At 45.5% G+C, this 21,740-nt stretch overlaps 1 protein-coding gene across 8 annotated transcripts in view; it reads left to right on the top strand.

The window, feature by feature from the left end:
* glceb (glucuronic acid epimerase b) overlaps positions 1-21,740 on the top strand; it is a 36,006-nt gene that overhangs the window by 9,112 nt on the left and 5,154 nt on the right. For 7 of the 8 annotated variants that reach the window (XR_005710667.2, XR_013451616.1, XR_013451615.1 and 4 more), the window contains 3 exons: positions 8,275-8,389; positions 14,918-15,444; positions 18,614-18,859. Coding sequence is in view for 5 of the 8 variants with exons in the window: in XM_040168656.2 (XP_040024590.2) it covers positions 14,931-15,444; positions 18,614-18,859 (760 nt within the window). In the remaining 3 variants the exon portion in view is untranslated. Of the gene's footprint in view, positions 1-3,026; positions 3,273-8,274; positions 8,390-14,917; positions 15,445-18,613; positions 18,860-21,740 lie in introns of those variants that run through there. The other variant, XM_040168688.2, reaches the window with a different exon arrangement.

Raw genomic sequence — 21,740 nt, 5'->3', positions numbered from 1 at the left:
TTGGCAGGACGCATTAAGCCGGGAAGGTGTCCCAGCTGTGCGTTTTACCTCCGGTCAATGCAGCAGCCTCATCAGCACTCTGGTTTCGGCTCTTTTGTAGCCTCGCGTCTGGACTCTTGGAAGAGCCAAATAACTTTCGAGAGGAAGATGAACTCGTTTGGGTCAAAAGAGCCCCCGTTTGCCAGTTGATTTGCTGTAAAAGTGCCCAATTGTTCAGCCAGCTCACTTCATATAGCTTGCGGGAACAACTAAATGTATGGCCGCCTCCATTTAAGTTATTGATTACACCTTTACTGGCACTTGTTTTAAACGCCAACACAGAGGGATATCCATTTTTTTAATGTTAGACTTTTACAAGTTTTTCAGGCATTTTATTTGGTGTCCCTTCAACAGCCGGAATCCCTTGATTTATTTCTTTTGATGTTAAATAAGCTGAACTCATGCAAACGTATCCGCCGTGGCTCTTTTCTTCTCCTACAAATGGAACGGGAAGTCCTTTTTACTCTTCAGTGGCCTCCCCACTGATAAGCTGCTGATCCAAACTGGCAGGTTAAGAGAGGTCAGAAGTTGCAGCTAACTGGTTGAATTCAGACACCTCTTATGCAAATATTAGCGCGACTTTCAATTGCCGTTTCCGCCTCGAAAGGGCGGCACAATAGCCCAGTGGTTAGCGCTGTCGCGTCACAGCAAAGCCGCGGAAGCCCGCCGGCCGGTCCCCGTGGAGGTTATATGTTCTCGACCCAATGGCCGATTGTCCTGCGGGTGCTTCCGCCTCCTACCGACAGTCTAAGGACATGTTGGGCAGGTGGAGCGTTAAAATGCTTTCAGGTTCCCTTTGCGAGAGAGATGAAGTTCTCCATTCAATGAGCTGGGTTTTTCTACCTGCAAGTCTCTGCAGAGAGGCGACTGCTGTAAGTCCTTTGTACTGCTGTAATATTTACACGTCCCCTTTGGTACTCAAAGTGTTGATGGACTTGAGTCGTTCAGGCGAACGCAAAAGAGGCCGGCTTCAAAAGAGGTTTCGAATCTCACATCCTGAGTTGGATGACTGGGACCGATTTCAGAATCCCTCATTTGATTGGTCAGAAGTCAATTGCGTTTAATTTTATTTTTTTATAGATAATCTTAGACCTCCTGTTGGTTCATTTAGGCTGTATGAGCTGTTCATAATAATTGCATGTGTGTTTAATGGATCCTTCTTTTCCTTTTACATCTTGCCTTCTCATTATAAATGAAGCCTATAAGCCTCGGGAATGCTGACTGCAGACAAGGGGAGTACATTTGCTGTCTCCGTAGAGCTCCACACATGAAGAAGTGCAGCTGAATAAATAGTCCTTGCTGTACTGTCTCCTCTCCGGCTTGTCTCCTCTCCTCTTGGCTCTCCCGCTGTACAGCCCATCTCATGCCCGAGCAGCGCATTAGCCATTCAGCTCAGCTCTGACGGCCCTGTTGGCGACGACGAATTGGATTCACCGCAGCTATCTCCGACGCGCATCTTCAACCCGCTCCGTCCATCTAATGTAAAACAGACAGCTGTGTTTTGTGTTGGACCGCCGAGGGGAAGGAGACTGCACATATGGATGAGTTGTTGTAAATAAAGGTATCTATAGATAAAGCAACCGAGCCCAGTTGCCGCTTAGTAGATTCTTTTCAGTTTTGTTTAATGGCCCCTATACGAGGGCTCCTATCTTCAGGTAATAAATGGGTAATTCACGTGAATAGGACCACTCTGGAGGTCTCTAGCTACTCCGCACTACATTTAGACAGGCAATTCTTCATAATTACAGACAGGTTGACTCCGGCAAAACGTATGCCCTTTAAAATACAACGCGTTGCATTATGGCGTTGTTACTAGATGGTATTTGTTCCATTTTAGGAATTTAGTGCACTATAAGCATAAATATGACAATTTGCCCATTTAATTAAAATGGGGAAGTGTAACTTTAGTGCATTATACACATTGTGTACAATTCCAGCTGAGGTCAGCACACTGACAGTGGGCTGACTTTTAAAGTGCACCAGGTATTCTTTTTTTTTTCTTATAACTGACGAAACTGTTAATTATAAACATCCCTACCACAGAGAAGTATGCTTTTATCAGAAAGCACAATGGTGGATTATGTAAACTTGTTGGAACTGAGGCGTTCTTAAGCACTCGTATCGTCTGAGTCCAAAAAGTGGGAGAAAACGTCCGGCGGCTCGGTTTTCTTTATTGTATTGAAAAAGTCTAATGTGGTTTCACCAAAGACTGGATGGAAGTTTCAAAGGCCTTCAAAGTGTTTCATTTTCTCACTTGTAACACACTGTTAAATAAACATGTTTGTCTACGATGGTCTTTAAGTTTCTTCGTTTCTGTAATTATTCCCGCAAACACCCCTGGTGATGAAATTATTTCATTAGGAAGCCGACCTCAGATCCGGCCGTGGAGAATTAGTTTAAACGCTCTAAACAAATAAACGTGTCGAAAAAAATAAACTTTCCGCTTTGCTTGCCACCACTGTCCCCCTTCTCTCCTACACGCCCTCCCAGCAGAGGAGGGACCGGAGACAGAAAGCCTCATTTGGGTCTCGTTAACAATGGACTCTTCCCGTTTTAGAAGAGAAGCGGCGGCGCGTTGCAGCAATGACATCCCTCGGCCGAGGATGTGGCCTGCATTCGGACATTGGTGGCCGCGCTCGAGTGCGCCCGTTTTGATAAATGACCTGAAGCGTTGTGGTGTCCCGCTTCTTCCGCCTCTTCTTCTATTTCTGCCTGTCAGTCAGAAGTCTTGACATTCTGCGAGCCGGCCTCTGATTGAGGCATAATGATATGTGCATATGCAGAGTTGTGAGAGGAGTAACCTCCGCCACCCTCCTCCTCCTCCTCCTCAGAAGCCCTTTGTTCCGCCCTCTTTATATTCCATCATATCTGCCGGAGATTGAGCGATATATACCATCAAAGCTTTTCTTTTTTATCCAAGAAGCTTCCCACTCTCTTCCAAAATCCTTTTGATTTCCGACAGCATGAGCTGCTTAATATTCCAAACTAGTCGGTGGCCTTTTCACAGAACTAACAAGGTTCTGAAGACGCGAGTCTTGTCTCGGTGTGAAAGGCAGCACTCTGCTTCTTCCAGAGCTCACGCAGAGGCGTCTGTGCCGCCGACGAGTTCAGGCGCTCGGGAGGGGGGGGCTCTCTGGTGTCCATGGACTCTCTGTACTGGTTCTGTACTGGTTCTGCAGGACTGCCCAGCCACTGTCCCTCTAAAGACAAATCTGTGTATTCCTTCATTCCAGGTTTGACCTTTTTTTATTTTTCGGTTATTCATAGTCATTACATTTTATTTGTTTATATTTGGTTTTAACAGAATCCATTTTTAGAGCTGAAACATCAACAGGAAAGTAGCCTGCAGCTATTATGATACTTCATAAGTCGCTCTTTCAAGCGTGTGAAGAGTCTCAGAATTGAATGATGTGCAACTTTCCCCTAGTTTTATACTTCTGTAATCTGAATAAAAGCAAAGCAAGCAATTTAAAGATGCATCTTGGCTCATTGAGAATTTTGAATTATTGATTTAAAGTTTGTTTGATGTTTTTGTTTTGGATAAAAACATGAATTGATTATGCAAGAAACTTATCTGCAGATTAGTCAGTAATAAGAATAATCATCCTATTCGGGCGGTGAGTTAAATGAAATATCATGTGAACAGTCAGAGGAAAAAAAACAACTTCTTGATCAGAGTCTCTAGTAGAAAATTTCAACCAAAAAAACAAAAAGGGAATGATGCTCGACAACTACACGCCGTTTAGGTCTTTTTTTTTAGTGAAGTTTTTCTGAAAATCTTTTCTGCTCTGTGCTTTTCTCAGTCACGCATAGTGCCACGCGTGGCCCCACGTTTACGACTTATTTAATACGACGCCTGTATGTGTGTGTGTTTGTTTTTGCTACGTCTGTGACTCCTCGCTGGAATCCGATGGTAAAGCTCCTCCGTCGGCGGAGTTTGCCTCGAAGCATGAAAGCGGAGTTCACTGCGGAGTCTCGACAGGCACCGAGGGTATTTACTCGGCTTCCAAAACTTCCAACCCCCTATTTACTTTCATCTTGGCTTCCTCTTTGCCGCCTCCCACTCCGAGTATTATCCTTTCATCCTGCTTCCTCCCTTTAAAGTTGCAGTGCAAAAGCAGGAGTGGCTCAAAGAGATACTTTGCTTTTATTTTTATTTTTATTCTCCTTCTACTGCGTATTGCTCATTGTGTCCCAACGCCTCCCTCCCCACGGCCCGTTTGGACCCGTCCCCTCACCTTGTAACTGTATGTATGTTGCACAGTATGTTTACTTTGCGGATGACAAATATGACTGAGGTTAACAGTGGCAGTATCATTATTTTTATTTTGTTAGGCAGTTCACGAATGGCTTAGGGTCCGTTAATGGGAGAGAAGGGAGATGACAATGGCTGAATAGCTGCACCTAATTTGGCCACAGAAAGGGAGCGACAAAGCCCCCCAAATATATGCAAAGCGCCACAAAATAACACGAGAATTTACTGTCTATATCCCTGAGCACTTGTGACAACCACAACACATCTCCCAGCACGTGATGCCTGCACACTGGAACCCTCATTGTTCCCTAAATTCGCTGTGGAAATTACCCTAATGTTTTGAGAGCTGGGAGCGGTTGGCGTGGCGCCGGAGCTTTACGAGAATATTCCACTAGTTTGTGGCTTTTTTGTTGCAGGCGGAATTAAAGCGCTGGGATCTTTGGCCCATGCATATTTCTTTGATTTGAGTAGGCAATAATAATTAATATAGAAACATTGTATTCCTTCATTGCAGCCCATAAAATGTCATTTTTTTGCTTTTTTCTCAGTTCTTTATGAATGTGTGATAGGAAGAATTTGACTTCCATTTCACATCATGAGTGTGTTTTCATTCAACCTTTGGTGTTGAACGACGTAGAAAAGCCTCAAAGTGACACAATGTGTTTTTTTTTCTCTCCCATCTTTTGAACAAAACTTTGAAATGATAATCTTTTTAGATAAATGGCTTCTCAACCACACTGGAAGACGTCGGGGGGGGGGGGGGGGGGGGGGGAAGCGGTCCGATTACCCTGCTGCTGCGCCGGCACTGAACTCCGAAATAACTACAGATATAATCTGATTTATAGAAAAGTTTGTGAGACCGGCGGTGAGAAGCGGCCTCATCTAACCAGTCGGCTTGGGCTCCAGAGGCAGGCGTCTCAATTAATCGAGCTCTTCACTTAGCAGACGTGGACATCTTGGAAGTCGCCCAGGGCATCAGATGGTCAGCGATGGCTGGCACCGCCGCCGCATCCACTCAGCCGGCCAATCGACTCCCCCGAGAGAGAGCGGCCGCGTTGCGACGGCCCGGCAGATGGGTCCCCGTCCCTCTCTCTACCCCGATCACGCTCGTGTCGCGTCGGGACGGCAGCGAGCGTGGAGGAGCTGTAATAATTAACGACCGAATATCAGTCGAGCCCTCCATAAAACAGACATTTCTGGCCTAATGTTCGGTGTGTGTGTGTGTTCGCAGGAGGGAGCCATAAAGCCGATGTCCGTGATTCATATGCGTGCTGTCAACCCGCTGCTTGAGAAAGGTCGAATTAATGGGACAATATGTATGAAAATGGCGCTTAGAGCCGCACATGAGCCGCCGTGAAGAGGAGCTGGAGTGCTGCTCGTTCTTTCCGCGCCCTCCATAACACGTCTTTTAAGAAGTTATTTCTATAACCATTTCCTAGCTTTGCTTCAGTGAAAATGACGCCTCTTTTTGAAAAGATCTTTATCAACCAGTCGGACATGGTCATGGTTTTGTTCCCTGCTGTTATTAATAATAATTTGTACCATGGCTATAGAAGGGGAGTTGTGGTTAAATATACACGCGCCTTGTTTTTCACATGATGCTTGAGGTCTGCGTTCTCCACCAATGCTCTTCTATTTTACTTTTTGCCAACCCATGTATTTTTTTTTTTTCTTTCAACAAGACCAGACCAAGTAAAATACTGTTTTTAAAAGGCATTTTGAAATCTTCAGCTCTATTCTGGTTTTCTCCAGGACATCGCTGAGAGGATTTGCAAGTCAACAGTCGCTGACGCAGAGACTGCAGAGTTGGCGAAGAAAAAATGGGAAAGGATTAGCAGGGGAACGGGGGTCCGATTGACGTCGGCGTCCTGAGCAAAGGGAAGAATATATTGGTCACGCGACACAAGGCGGCGTGACATGAATAACCCGCTCAGCTAGATCCGACACATCCAGATGTGTTGCTTCTCATTATAGGTGTAGTTAACAGTCACCTCGCTCATTAAATACTGCACGCGGCCCTCGCTGTGTGATGTAGCGCCTCCTGATATCACACTGCGCCATCAACCTAAATGGAAGGACGGGTGTTTCTCTGATTTAGTCCATCCTCGTTGATTTGAACCAACCGAAATAATAAAAACTCCTGTCGGTATAAAATCTGAAAAGTGGAATTGTGGATTCAGAGAATCTTACCACCCATAAGATATTAGATTCCTATTCTTGACTATACACACGGATGCCTGTGCAGTTTCTCAATTTAGATTACTCTTCAAGCAACGCTGCAGACAGATGTTCACAGGGAAGAGATATCGAGACCCAAATGCTGCCGAGAGAATGCATAGATGGCAGGAGCGGTGCGGGATAAGCGGCAGGAATAATGAGCAGCTCCAGGCTGATGTTTACTCTCATTTTCTTCTTCCCGCCATCTGCCTGCACAACACCTGCTGGAAAAGCCTGGGAAAAAAACGCATCTGTGCGCCGGTACAGTGATCGGGGGGGTATTGATCTAGACTGCTGACATTTCTGCTTCCCTCTCACTCTGTCTGGGCACATCATGTGCATCCTTCAGAAGAAAGGCAGGTCACACGCACACACACATCCGCCTGATGTGCCACCAGAGCATAATCACGTGAGAAATATATTAATGATTTGGTTTCTCAGACCTTTTACAGTACAACTCGTATTCGCACATTGCAGCAACATCTGTTTGTCACATACCTTCAAATACATAATACGCTTCTTTCTTTGCTGATCTGATGACCGACAAATTCTGGAAATCTGATTTCTTGCAGATGTTGTAGTTACTTATTTATTTTAAGCAGCTGGGTGAACATGGGTGCAGTTTAATGAGGAGCCGGCAGCGTTTTAGGAAGGTGTTTACTCTGTAATCAAGAAATGGTAAAAAAAAATCAAAATCAAATGTTCTATATTGATCTGGGATTGCTTGCAAACAAAGGATGCTTGAGCCCATTTCACTTATTTCTGATTTGATTGCATTCTTTTAACCCTTAATTCTTGGCCATCACTCAGTCTATTTAATCTGAAGGGGGCAACGACTGCGCTGAATTCACAATATCTGATCTAAGTGCTCTGTCAATAAGCGCTTTTCATAAAACGGTCGATATTCTCTCTTCATGTGGCAATTTAGCACTTTCTTAGGTTTAATAGGCTGTTTCAACAGGGGCTGGAAACGCGTCGGCGAGATGAATCGCAGACCAAAGTACCCATGTCACTCTGAGAGCGTTTGCTCTGATAGATTGGTTGTACGTTAATGACCCAGCTGTCGAAAAGCCTACAGATTCATCACGGCCCCAATTACAATTATGTGTGTGTTTCCTGGTCTTAATTTATAGGGTATCCGTGTAAGAGTCTGCCGAGCAATGATTTAAGGGTGTAATTAGACGCAGTCAAAAACGGTTGATAACTTTTGTGAAGGAAACCAAAACTTTCATTGGAAAGCTGCTTCGTGCTTCAGGAGCGTTTCGTCATAATTTACCTCGGGGGAAACATTCCAAACATCTCTTGTGGAGAGTTGAGATGCTCCGATCGCTGGTTCAAACCTGCTCATCAGCACTATGACCTGACTCTGAGCAGCATAAGCAGGTACTTTGAGTTGCTGCAGCTGAGTAGCACGTGTGCAAACGGGGCTCGAGTCGATGTGCCGAAGGAGCTCAAGCAAAGAAGGGAAGAAAGGTTCAAGAGGTTGTTAGCCTTTGGCTTTTAGACCTCTAACATGACGAATGGTGGGACTTGAATAATCAGTTTAAAGTCAAAAGCACAAATGATTACAACATGTACATGAACAAAAAACAAACAATGCTAATGTCTATAAATATGTTCATGTGTGCAGGTGCACATTTTGACCAATGTATATTTACATCAAGCACCTACACCGGCTCTCTAACATGCCATTCTTACAAATCAGAGAGATGCAACTCAAAGCCACATTAATGGAATTCCACCGTCTCCCCTGTGGCGTGTAGGTGCTGAGGAACCCGCCAGCAGCAAGTACCTGAGGGGCGAGCTGCGGACCGGGGCGGTGGTGAATGTCGACGGGACGTCCAGCCGGTTGGCCCTTTCTCTGTGAATGGATTAGAGGTCAGTATCATCACGTCGGTCCTCCATTCGGGGTCGGTGTGCACGGAATATCTGCTCGTACAGGTAAATGGGAAAGTGATTCCCAATCAAAGGTTTACTGTGAGCGACCTAAAAGCAGCATAAACCCGTCGATTTGTGCTGCACTTTATACCATGGAAAAATTACATCCACTGTGGAGGAAAAGAATATATATATTACCCATAAACCTCTGCATTCCTTCTCTTGTTATGAATTATCTTTGAAAGCAGAAGGAAAGACAAAGTTCTTTGAAATAACTAATTCATTAACTTTTATAACCGTGGCTTCATTAGGACACACACGCACGTACAACAGTGTTATAATCTCTGGATTGTGACACACACCATCTGATTTTATGCCTGGTGATCAGTGAGTGTATAATACTCACTATAATATTTGATTTTTGAATTCATCAACATCCAGAGCGAACACACTATTTAACTGGTTGTTTTCTTCCTAACACATTCTGGTAATTCTTGCACATCTTATTGTACAATTTGCCTGTCAATCATGTTACAAAACGTAATATTTGTAATTGCCTCTAATTTGGGTCATTTCGTGTTGTTTTATTAATAGCACCCAAAGGCATCCAGCCGCAGGCATCATGTCTACTTTGTTAAACCATGTTGGTGTCACTGGTTTCTGTCATTAGAAACCAGTGACACCAACATGGTGCCCGGGGCTGAAAACAATAAATACACACACGGTGCATATTTTACAGACATTTTCCTTTTTAAAAAAATGGGTTATTGAGTCACTCATCTGCTCAGCTTGGCTAGTTCGATGCGCTTCAGTTGTTGTGCTCTTGCTCAAATGCAGAGTCCTTATTATAAAGATTCTAAAACGAAACGACCCAACGGGGCCACTTACTTCCTAACGGCTAGAGATTAACAGTCTTGGGCCACGCGTGTGCCTGATCTAGATCTGTTTCTGTGATGTCACGACCAGACAAAATAACCCCCCCCCCCACCCACCCTCCTTCCACCCATAACAATGCAGAACAGTCTTGTTTACTTATTTTTTTCCCCTCTTGTCTCCTCTCCATTTGATTAGGACTTTGCTTAATCCCCCAGTAGGCCTCAGTTATAAGCTTTTTGGTAATGACCTGCTTAATCCTCCTACTGGAGAAAAAAAAACGCAGAGGCGCATTAACTTCAAAGCGGTTTACCCACTTCTGGGCTGCTGCTGAACAAAGCTGTATTATTGAGCTCACATGTTGGTCTGTGACGAAGGTGTACATTTGTTAAGTGAGCATCCGCCACTCTTGGGACAGGTGGTCATGCTGAGAATAACCTTTTAGTTATTTCGTTGAACATTCTCCGACTCTAGTTCTAATTGGGATGATATTCTGGGTCTCGTTATAGAAAACTGAATATTTTGTTGCTTTGAGTTGCCGAGCAACAAAAACAAGAAATCACACGTGGCTTTTTACAACAAGACAAATCAGAAAGATGTGTTTATAATACGTTATTGCCGGGTGCATTTTTGGGGTCTCTATATTTGGAGACCGTTTAACACCTTTTTAGAACTGTATTTAAAAGGCCTGACATCTGAAGTGACTTTCGGTTGCACCTCTTTTAAAGGTTTGCTTGCATCTCGACTCAAGCGTAAAAGTCCTTGACGTGTGACATCAGACAAGAGCTGGCTTTCACTCAAGCTTGTAACTTAGCAACCTTCACGAGACAACTTCTGATCATATTTTTGAATTCCTGTGACCCGTCTGTTGGAGCATTTTAATCAATCATGCCCGGGGGTTGTGGAGTGTAAACATAGCTGTGTGAAAAAGAGAGCCGTTTATATACCAGCCCTTCTTTCCAGGAGCTAATGTGTATAATGGCGCCCGAGTCAGGCCGTCGAAATAGAGATTTATAGTAACTTCACGCGCATACTAAACGGCCGTGGTGCAAGTTATTTTCTTTCCCCTCTGTCAGCTGTTGCCTTGAATTCATGCCGATGTCGACACAGTATGATACTCTGGCTCAGAAACCACACCAGACACACACACACACACACACACACAATCCCATCTCCGCAGGAGCTAACATGCCTCACAGCTTCAGCATAAGCGGATAATTTACAGGCAGCCTCAGACCCGTACCTCACTCCACCAGCAGTGAAAATGTCAGGAGTTTAGTTGGGGCTACAACACCTGCGCCGCTCGCATGCACGGGGCCTCGCGTCCAATGGCTCCCCGAGGGGGGGCTCACCAGCACTCAGCTTTTATTGCTGTGATGACTGCTCATGATTTTTACGGCGGAAGACAGCGGGACCAGAAAAAGAACTCGCTCGCGCTGTAAGTGTTGTGCTTTGTGCAGCGGGCACCACGACGCAGTTCAGATGCCGGGAGCAGTTGGTGGATTTAACCAGGTCACAAATTCCATTTTCGACATTTGATTTCATGAGAAAAGCCTAACTCCTTTCTCATAATTTAAACAAATACAACATTGCTAGTAACCATCCTTGCAAGACCAGAATCAGAAGCCATTTATTGCCACATATGTTGCACATAATTTGCCTTGATGATTTGTGCAGTATCTGACTATAAAAATAATACACATGCAAAATTGAAGCAATTTAGACACCGTTTCTGTGATGAAAGGTCTTTGCCCTGATGGACCGCAGCCTCCTGCCAGAGGGAAGGGTTGCAAAAAGTCCAAAATGTGCCTCAGGAAGTAGGCCGTCTGCTGAGCCCAGGAAACCCTGGAAAGGGCCGTGTGCAGAGCGTTGAGCTCCAAGTTGTTTTGGCTGCACCACGTCAGCAGTTGGTCAACCTCCCACCTGTAAGCAGACTCATCCCCACCAGAGATGAGTCCGATGAGGGTGGTGTCATCCGCAAACTTCAGGAGTGACTGAAGTCACCAGTGACGCACTGATGACTGAAGGTGCAGCTGTTGGTGTACGGGGAGAAGAGCAGAGGGGAAGGAACGCCGCCTGTCGGCTCTGTAGACGAACTGGAGGGGGTCCAGAGGGGGTCGGTAAAGGTTTTAAGGTCCAAATGACAGTCCAAACATTTGTGTGTGCAGTTTTGCGCGGAACAGAATTAACACCCGTTGCTCACTCGCGGCATTTGATGAAGCGCCCAGAGATCCCCGATGTACAGTCAGTCCATCACGGCTGTGAGTCTGAAGCCCGATCTGCAGGAGCTGCAAATAAGCCGGCACGTGGGCGCCTCCGGGACCTCGGGGATTCATGACTGTGGAGTCGTGGTCTTGTTAGCAAGCGTAGAGCTGTCAGCTCGATATCATTAAGCTATTATGAAGTCAGGCGGGATTTCCAGGCAGTTTGTCATGGTTCGCACTCTGTACATGTTGCATTTTGGTTGTGATAACATGCCTGTTTGTAGCACTGCTACGTATTGATAAATAAACTGCAGAAAAGTAACATGTTGCTGTATTAGAGAAGCTGCAACCGCTGTAGGTTCTGACATTTTTGGCAGATCATTCGGTTGACCGATCACTCCGTCGACCACTGTTGTGGTTTCGGCTTTATGTACCACTCATTTAATGTTTCCCATGTAGCTTCAGGATGAAACTCAACCGGGATGATAAACAAAAGAACCGTGTAAATATGCAACGAGAGGTTGGATTGGAAACAGAACGAAACCTCAATGTGAAATCTACTAAACAAAATGTCCCTCAAAAAAGCAAAAAAGCCGTTAATCTAATTGTGAAAAAGATTAATTGTTAATATAGGGATTAAATAACCAAGTGGCCCCAATCACTTCCCAACGAGAATTGATATGCAAACGCTTTCCTACGGTCTTCTTCTGACCTTCCTGGTTTTTAGCATTCAGGGATCATTCCGGCACAAAGAATGATCCAATCATTTGAAAACCTAAAGCCTTTACAAAGCGCTGCTTGCTATTTAAGGTTAAAGCGCTTCTCTATTTCCTGAGGCCGGACTCTGGGAAGCACATAAACTGAAAAGCCGCTTTTGTTTTCCTGGGTCTTTTTCCCTAATCTGTCAGGCGGCAAATACTTTTATACTCAAACGGTTTGTCTTTCGCCTCCTGTCAGGTTGCATCTGTCTTATTTTTATATATTTACCTTCGGTTTAGTCTTCAGTCCAGATCAAACCGGCGTTATTACCAGTGGGATTATAGCGATGCAACGCTCCCTGAGTTGATAACAAGTGGATTACACAAGGTCCATCCGTATCTCCTCGACAACTCCTTAATACCTGAAGGATGGAATAAGGAATGATGCATGCGACTGTCCCAAAGCCTTTTTCCTAAAGCTGCACATTGTGCGTGTGGGTCACGGCAAGTTTGCCTTTTGTGATGAGGCAGATAAATAAACACACCGTGTACTGCGGTCTCCTGTGTCTTCCCCGTACTCTCAAACATGAAGAGGCTGCTAAAAAAAAAAAAGAAAAGTCATACGGATCTTTTTAGTGAAGCACCAATGCCGCTGGTCTAGTTAATGAAAACAACGTGGGTGAAAACGCTCCGGAGACGATGCAGCTGCATGTTGTTCAGCGTCGTCCGTGTATCCTTCCACTGTACCAGTTACTGGCAACCGCCTGTTTCCCCTCATATCATTCAATATGGAACATCATGCTTTTTAAAAAATGTCATTTTAACTTTCCCGTCTCGTTTTCTCTCATCTCTCCCTGCTCCTCTGCTGTCTCGCTCCTCTTTAAATGTCCATCCCTGTCAATTGGTTTGTAGCAGATCTCTGAACCTCCTAGAGCTGATTTTTCAACCAGCTGGTAAACGATGAAATGTCGATTCACGCGTTCGGACGCGGATGAGAAATAGATGGCGGGAGATACCCGTCTATTTCATCCACAAACGGGCCGCATCGTGTAATCTGCTCACCCGCGACATTAACTCCTCCCCGGTGCACCTTCCGCTCAGGGAAATGGGACATGGGGCTTTTACATCGCCTCGTAGTCGGCGCGAGCTCAACACCGGCAACCCGATCACTAGAAGAAAAAAAAAGAGCCAATTATTTATCGGCGGCTCCCTGACACGACCGCTCCTACTCGCCTCTCAACAGGCCCTTTCACTCGCTTCCGAGCCGTGTCAAAGCTCCCGTTCGTTCATGACTGTGCAAACACGCCTTGAACTAGAACGTACCGGAAATACAACCTTCTCTTTCTTGTGGAGAGAAAGCAGTTCAGTTGTGTGTGGGAGAAAGATGATGCTCTTCTCCATCCCTTTCCTGCCGACCCTAAATACAGTAGCTGGCTCCTAAATCTTAATTACAAAAAGAGGCTGATCTTCATCTTCTGCAAGTCCCAGAAGTCCACTTTGCTATTTGGTTGGAGTCGTTCAGACCGTTAACTGCGTTATAATTTCACTCCGCAGTGCTGTAGGACATCGCTACCTTCCAATTAACGCGCATTAATTGAGCTGACCTTTGTCAGTGTCTAGTTTAAGGTGGAATATTGAAATCAACTTGGGGAATAATGATTTTCCTCCCCCGTCCTTTGTCATCAGAGGACCGGACTGCTTCGTCACTGTAATGGGGAATTCTTTTGCGCGGTAAGCTGTAATTAGTGTGGAGGAGGAGACCTCAGGACGTATTGATTTCCCCACTGGCCTCGGTGAAAATGCCAGAGAAACACGGAGGACACGGAAACGTGGATCCAGACTGATTCATCCAATAGTGTGTCTCATGGAATCGTTTGAGGTCTTCATCCATATGCAGCTAGGCCCTAAAACAGAATCCGTGCAACGAGTGTTGTCGAGCTGTTGATTTGCACGGAGATAATAAGTGTGGAGTTTAAAATACGCACAAATATTTACAGTAAAATAAATCAACGTATCGGTGAAGAATACAATGTGATACGGACAGAAGGTGAACAAATCCTGACTGCTACTACTTGTGAGTGATTGTGTAAACCTTTCCAGCCCAAAACGGGCTAAAGACACGGCTGCAATGCTCTAAAAACTATCCGTTTAAAGGAAGGGTTCGCCTGTAAAATGGCAAATTACTTCCACGCTTACTTTAATTTTTAAGGATGAAACAAACGAGCTGTAACGTGTCTATTTGTGCACATTTTGTTACTGTTGGACAAAGTGTTTCCTCTCTTTATGCTAAGCTAAGCGGCTACTAGCTCCGCCCACACATTCACTATCTCAGCGAGAAGCAGCACACAGGTGACCTGTTCGCCAGATAGAAGAGTCCGTTTGTCATCTTCCGCTCCTCATTGCGACTGACGAGTGGACCAATCTCAGACTGCTTGGCTGGTGGCTGCTAGAAGAGACCTGCATGCACACGCTGGCAATCCTATGTTTGATTTGCTACAGACTTCGTCAAGTGTGTGCGTGTGTGTATATATATATTTTTTTCCTGGAGAAGGCGGGTATCTTTTTGGCATTTATGGGTTTTCTTATCAGCTTTTGACAGAAATCCTGCACAATGAAAGCAAGTATTTCACATATCCCATGCTTGTTTTCAAAATGATTTAAATCATAGTCCAAAAGCGCAGACATTAAATCTTGTAAAACCATGGAATCTGATAACTGAACTCAGTTTTGCACAATGCTTTATTTCTCCTCAGGCGAGTTGCGACCATGCGCTGCCTGGCTGCCCGGGTGAACTACAAGACCCTCATCGTCATCTGCGCCCTCTTCACCCTCATCACCGTGTTGCTGTGGAACCGCTGCTCCAGCGACTCCTCCCTCCGCTTCCTGCCCCGCGACACCTCGGCTCCGAGTCCCAAGGTGGGCGACGCCAGCATCAGCAGCCAGCAGCACCCCCCGCAGCCCCCGGAGCCCCCGCCCGTCGTCGGGGCAGCCTCGGGGATCAAGTACGAGGACATCGACTGCCTGGTCAACGATGAATCCACCATCAAGGGCCGGCGGGAGGGCGCGGAGGTGTACCTGCCCTTCAGCTGGGTGGAGAAGTACTTCGACGTGTACGGCAAAGTGGTGCAGTACGACGGCTACGACCGCTTCGAGTTCCAGCACAGCTACTCGAAGGTCTACGCGCAGCGGGAGCCGTACCACCCCGACGGGGTCTTCATGTCCTTCGAGGGCTACAACGTGGAGGTCCGCGACCGCGTCAAGTGCATAAGTGGGGTGGAAGGTACTTTTTTTTTTTTTTTCCTATTGAGGGTCATAAGGATGTTTGTTTACTAGAGAATCAAGATCTGAAAGCTGTACTTGCTCCGAGCAAAGGTCAAAGGTCTTAACATTTACCATTCTGCCATATTTCACAATTTGATTCCTTTTGCAGATTATTATCGTTTTCAAATCTAAGACCCTCTCGGTTTCTTTTTTCCATTTTCCTATAACCCCATACACACAGGAGGATTGATTTAATTATTAATCTTGACTTTACTGGTATCTAATAATACCGTGTCACTGAGAAATAAATTATTTACTTTAAGTCCGTTCCAGATAAATCATAAATGATTTGCTTGACTAACAAGATGGATCCATTTTTAAAAGCACCTACTTCGTCTCTGCCACCCATTTCTAAACATTATTACCCTTTGTTTAACAGCGCCTGAAGTGATTTGTGCCAAGTAATTCAAAATAAATGATCTTTTCTTAACATTGTCAGACTGGAGGACTGTTAAGTGAGTGTTTCCCTCCCTTTCCTTCCCCCTTTGACTCGTTTGAGAGTTGTTTTCTCTTCAAGGTTCCTTTTAAAATAATTACCCAGAGGGATCAATAGCTCATTTCAAAAGGCTTTTAGTTCAAATCACATTGTCATCAATGTAATCCGTCGCCCGCTAGAAGAAGTTGCCCTGCAAATTACAAAATAGATTTTTATTATTCTGCTTTTATCATCAAATAACTACAGACACTGCTAAAAGAAAATAAACACCCGGAACACTAAATATATATATATATATATATATATATATATATACGTTTTGTATGATACATTAGATTTAGTGAGGAAGCAAAATATATCTGTTTCAACCGTGAAAATGACAGACGACATGTTGTTCGCTCACAATAATCCCCAAGAAACCAGCCTTGGTTTCAGTGAGGAGGTGTAATAGAAATGCATGTATTCACCAGCAAAGCTCCTCTGGTTAGCTTGATGAGTAATGAATGCAGAAGCAATTTGCTATTTGATGTTGAGAGTTTTTACCTAGTGACACAGCGGTCCGGTTGATTAGTTCCAATGCGTCTGGCTGATTTTTCTTTCTTTTTTTTTTTTAATGTGAACTGCAGGCCCACTACAAAAACACATGCTGGGAGGGAACGCATTAGGCGGGAAATGGGTCAGACGGGAGTCCACACACACGCCCGCACACATTCTAGTTAACAAGGTCCAGTAATGAAGCCCGAGGCTCGTTGCTATTTAGCACTTTCACATGCACACCTCTCCTCAGCTTAGCATCATTTCATAGCTTGAAATAGCAGTTCATTAATTAGCCTGTCACGGTCCGGGTTACAACACAGCTCCAGCAAGGTCATGGGAGCATTTCTCTCCCAACGCACCCTGCTGCTAAAGTTATTTAACGCTACAATGTTCATTAAATGTTGTTCCACTATCTTGTTTTAGGAGTTCAAACCTTTCATATGCACCCAGATTGTTCTGATATCTCAAGCGGTCACTCGCTGCTGCTGAGATACTACAGGGATGCTCAATTTAAACGTTTCATTTAAATTGAGCTTTTCAGATAAATGAGATTTGGATACAGAAGTATGCGATCAAGGCTTTTATTATCAGACAGACATAAAAACACACTGGTTGTCGCGTCTCCTTCCTGGCGGTTTTACAGCAGGCGCGTTAGAAATTGAGGTCTTTTCCTCGTTGCAAAGAGCAAAAGTTGAGAATAATGAATCTCCGGCAGCCCGAGCGCTATCATTAGTGGAAGTAGTTAATCCTGTTTCAACACCCTCCTAAATCACGTCCTGTCGCCTTCTCTGTGGCTCTCGCTTCTTCTCCAACCATCTTTATCTTCACCCCCGCAAACCGTCGTCAAAGCCAGATCAGAGTGACTCCTCCATTCTCAGCACAACAACAGACAACTTTCGCGCGACTCATCGGCGGTCATTTCACATTACGCACGTCGCTGACTCTCGGCTCGCTGACCTGCCGGAGGTCAAAAGCGCCGCTCGCACACCAATGACACGGTGGCGCTCTTTTGCGGCTGCGTCAACCTCTTACACGGAGGCTCGGGGCCGTTGGTGTAATTGGCCGCGGCCCCAGTTTTCCGGGATATCTAGAAAATTCCGCCCTTTTGAGTCATTAAATTATGCGCGAGCTTAACAGTCAATTCCACGCAGATCACTTGGTGTCATTCAGTGAGAAGCAGCGCGTCGCAGCGTTGGGATTTTAGCAGACGTGTGACTTAAGTTGTCTGGGGAGAGAAGCATGGCGAGAAAGCCTAGCGTGGGATTGCGTGCGTGCGTGCATTTCATGTGGCACTTTGACTTTTGAAGGGGAAAAAAATCGATCTGAAGCGTGACGAATGTTTGCAGGCCGTCTGCGTTGGGGAGACGCCACTGCCGCCCAACAGCCGAGCTGTTTACGTAGGAATGTAATCACGTTTATAGATGATCAACATTAGACCGCTGAGTGGTTTAAGAAGTTCATCTCAATTAACTCAGTTAACTCTTCACCTCTACGGTCAAGTACACCCACCTGACCCCAGAACAACAACAACAACAACAACAACCCGTAATCAGGTTTTCTCTTCACAGGCTCGTGCGGCAGTAAGGGAAGTAACACACTTGTGTAGCAGGCGGTGGAGTGTTTTCACCCAGGCCTAACAGGAGTGCGTTATGGCCTTTCTCTCGGGAGGATGGGGCTTTGGTCCGTGGTGTGTGTGTGTGTGTGTGTGTGTGTGTGTGCGTGCGCTCTGTCACCAGGTCTTTAAGCGAGCTATCTGTTAATCGGAGTGATTCTCCCGCCCGCGCTATTCCTGGCTGTCGAGCCGCGGGTGAAATGCGGTAGATTAGCTTGTGTTCCGCCACTCGGCCCGATCTCTCGCTGAGCTGGTGGTTTAAAATAAATAAATAATAAATGAATTCCGTGTGATTCCTACTGATTTTCTAAGTCTCACAATGTTGTTGATATCAATAATTGATTTAATAGCATTTTCTTTTAATGGATGCGGTCATGAAGCTGTTGTGACGTAACATTCATCAGAGAAAGATCATTTATTTAGAAATAAAGGAAGCCGTTCCTGAAGCATAATGTAATATTCATAATGTCTCTCTCGTATGAGGAGGTCGTCTTCCACATTCAACAGCGTTGTCCTCGTCTCCCCCTTGCTCCTCCCTCCCAGGCGTCCCTCTCTCCACCCAGTGGGGCCCTCAGGGATACTTCTACGCCATCCAGATCGCCCAGTACGGCCTGAGCCACTACAGCAAAAACCTGACGGAGCGCGCCCCCCACGTGGAGGTCTACGACACGGCCGAGGACCGGGACGGCCGGGCCGGCGCCGCGCCCTGGACCGCGTCCAAGGGCTGCGTCCTCAGCCGCGTCCACGACAAGAGCCGAGCGACCTCCGTGCGGCAGTTCAACGCGCCAGGTACGTCGACCTTTTCCCGCTTATCTCCTGTTGACCGAGGCTCAACGTGCGACTGGACCCAGAGGGACGCGGGTCGGTAGACGGTAGTTTACCAGTCGCCTCTCCGAGGGTCTCTCTCGTGGAACCATCCTGATGATCGTTTCCAACATGTGGCACTTAAGAAATCAAAACCCAAGTCCCGGGTGTTTTCATTTCACTATTCAAACCGGCTGAATCATTTCCCTGGAACACGTTTTAATCCGACAGAGTAAACGGTGCATTCGTTTTGGTCTATTTTCAGCCGCAGATTAATGGCCACTTGGTGGTGTTTGCACCATGTTCGATCGACTGGAAAACAAACGCCATGTTCCTTGTCATGAAGACGGATGTCACCCACGGCAACATTAATGTGCTTTTCATTGTTTATCGACGACACAGAGGAAGGGACGCTTGGTCGCGCTTCGGCTGCATTGACAAGTCGTACGATCTCTTGTCAACTAAATGATCTGCTGTGTCCGTAGACTATTCGTCTTCAGCAGATCATATTAATCATGTTTGCATTTTAAGCAAACCCACCTAATAGCTCCGGGTCGGGTGAACAGTATGGGAACGGATTCATGAGACGAGAAGCTTGTGTGTCGAGCTTTGAAAACGTTTTATTTTAATTTTATTAAATGATAATAATTTAAAGACATTCTCTATTATCGCCACATTTGTATCGTCTGCCCGTGCTGCCCGATGGCGCCGTCCTTGGCGCCACTTTGCACCGTTTCCAACTCCAGGGAATCCTGGTTGATTGATTCCACGGCTCATGTCTCCGTCTCCTTCTTTATGCATCAAAAAAAAAAATCGACTGAAGAGGGAAAATCTAAAAGCTGTCTACTCTTCACTCTCGTCGTCCTCCAAACAGAGTTCAGGGCTCAGAGTTTAAGTTCAACTCTCTTTACTCAGCTGTCAATATTTGTTAATTCCATGAAACGGAAAAAGCAACCTTGGCTGCTGCTCTGTAAACACGTGGCAGAGATAGTTTAGTGAAAGGTGAGGCGCCACTCTGTTGTTTTTTTTTAATGGCAAAATGGGGCCTGTGTTTTTAATATTTCTATTAGTCCGGCTGATGACATGAAGGGAGTTCAGCCGGTTGTTGGAATCTCCCAGTTAAGCTTTTTAGCCCACAACTTTTACGTTGTTTAAGGGTGCTTGTGATATATTTAAAACTATGTAGACGACAAACACATTTGTGGAGCTAAATTCATGACTCGATTGTTTGAGTTTAAAGCATAACATTTTCTTTAAATGGTTAAATAAGAGGCGGACAGATTTGATTTAGTGTCACGTCTGACAACACGAGGAAGATGGTATTTTTGGCATTTGGGTGCTGACTGAGCCGTCTTACTTCTGCTTTGATCTCCTGCTGATATTTCCAGGACACACACTCTATTTCTCTCTCTGTCTCTTTCTGTGTCCTCTGTTGAGCTGTGCTGTCTACTGTACCACCCCCCCCCCCCTTCCTAATTCCTCCACTTTCACCCTCTCATCATTTCTTTTCACCATTTCTTTTCATTTCACCGCTCTCCACCTTTTTTCTCCGCGTTTCGCTCGCCGCGCGGCTTCGGCTCGCCTTCGTCGGCTCGCCATCATCGTCCGTCTCTTTCCTCAAACATCATCATGTTTTCATCATCCCACCCCCCCCTCACCCACCTCACCCACCTCCCTCCCTCCTCGGCTACCTTCAGTCTCCATTAATCTTCCCCCGTCTCTCTCCGGGCTTCAGTCAGGTTTCCACCCTCTCTCTACTCATTTTCTCCCACTTAGCGCCCCGTCAGCCCGCTGTAGCTTCCTAAACATTGCAATCACATTACGCTCTCTCCCTTTTAGCGCCTCATTGTGATCTGTCATCCAAACTTTTCTTGCCCCCTCCCCTCCTGTCACTTCCTCTCTCCGTCGCTGCCTCCCTCCATTTCCTCCTCCTACTCCCTTCGCCCTATTTGGGTCTTTTTTTCCCCCTCCTTACTGTATCTAGGACACTGTTGTTGAACAGCCTCTCAAATCCTCTGACAAGTGGATCAATCGTCTGTCCCCTGATAATAAAAACCGACCATCTGCACATTCCTGCATGAACGCCGCCCGCCGCACAGCACCCTCCTCTTCCGATTCCCCTCGTGGTGGTTTTTGATAGTTTCACAGACCTGCCAGAAGAAGCCCGGTGAAGCCCGAGTGCAGAGATGCAGCGTAGTGACAGCCGTCAGCTACGAGCCCTTTATTTATATTTATATATATATATATATATATATATATATACACACTCACAGCAGTGACGCATTTTAAGCCAAGTTGGATGGTTTGACTTGGGAGCAGCAGGAAACGGACTACCAATAGAAACTATTATGTTAGGAAACTATTACTGAATAAAAAACATTGAGTCACTAATAAAGGGTATAAATGGTGTTAGAAACGTGGAGTGATTTCATGAAAATGAATTATGACTAGAAATTATTTATAAGTGAAATAGTTAGTAATTATAAGTGAAAGCTGTGATCTAATTTTCCATATTAGACTCAAGATATCAATCATTATATTAACATTATAAGCAGGCTCTTTACTCGTGGTGCTTCATGCAAAGAATAATGTCCAAATGGCCGAGAACAACCTTTCGTACGCAATCTTCTTACATTTTGAGTTTTTTCCTATTTGTCATTAGTTATTGTTAGAATTGTTTTGTTCAATATTTTCCAACTGTCAACAGAGGAAAAACTGGAATCGAGAGGAATTATTGGCCAATTAACCTCGAATGAGAATCGTTATTTGTGGCCATTAAAACAAGACTTCCCAGCAGCAGTTCCTTGCGGGCGCGGTGAGCCCTGACGCGTCACCAGAGGACGTGGATGACAAACCAATGAGCGCC

Source organism: Gasterosteus aculeatus, chromosome 12, assembly GCF_964276395.1.
Source record: "Gasterosteus aculeatus chromosome 12, fGasAcu3.hap1.1, whole genome shotgun sequence".
Lineage (NCBI taxonomy): Eukaryota > Metazoa > Chordata > Actinopteri > Perciformes > Gasterosteidae > Gasterosteus > Gasterosteus aculeatus.
This window is presented reverse-complemented; position numbering and strand designations above follow the sequence as displayed.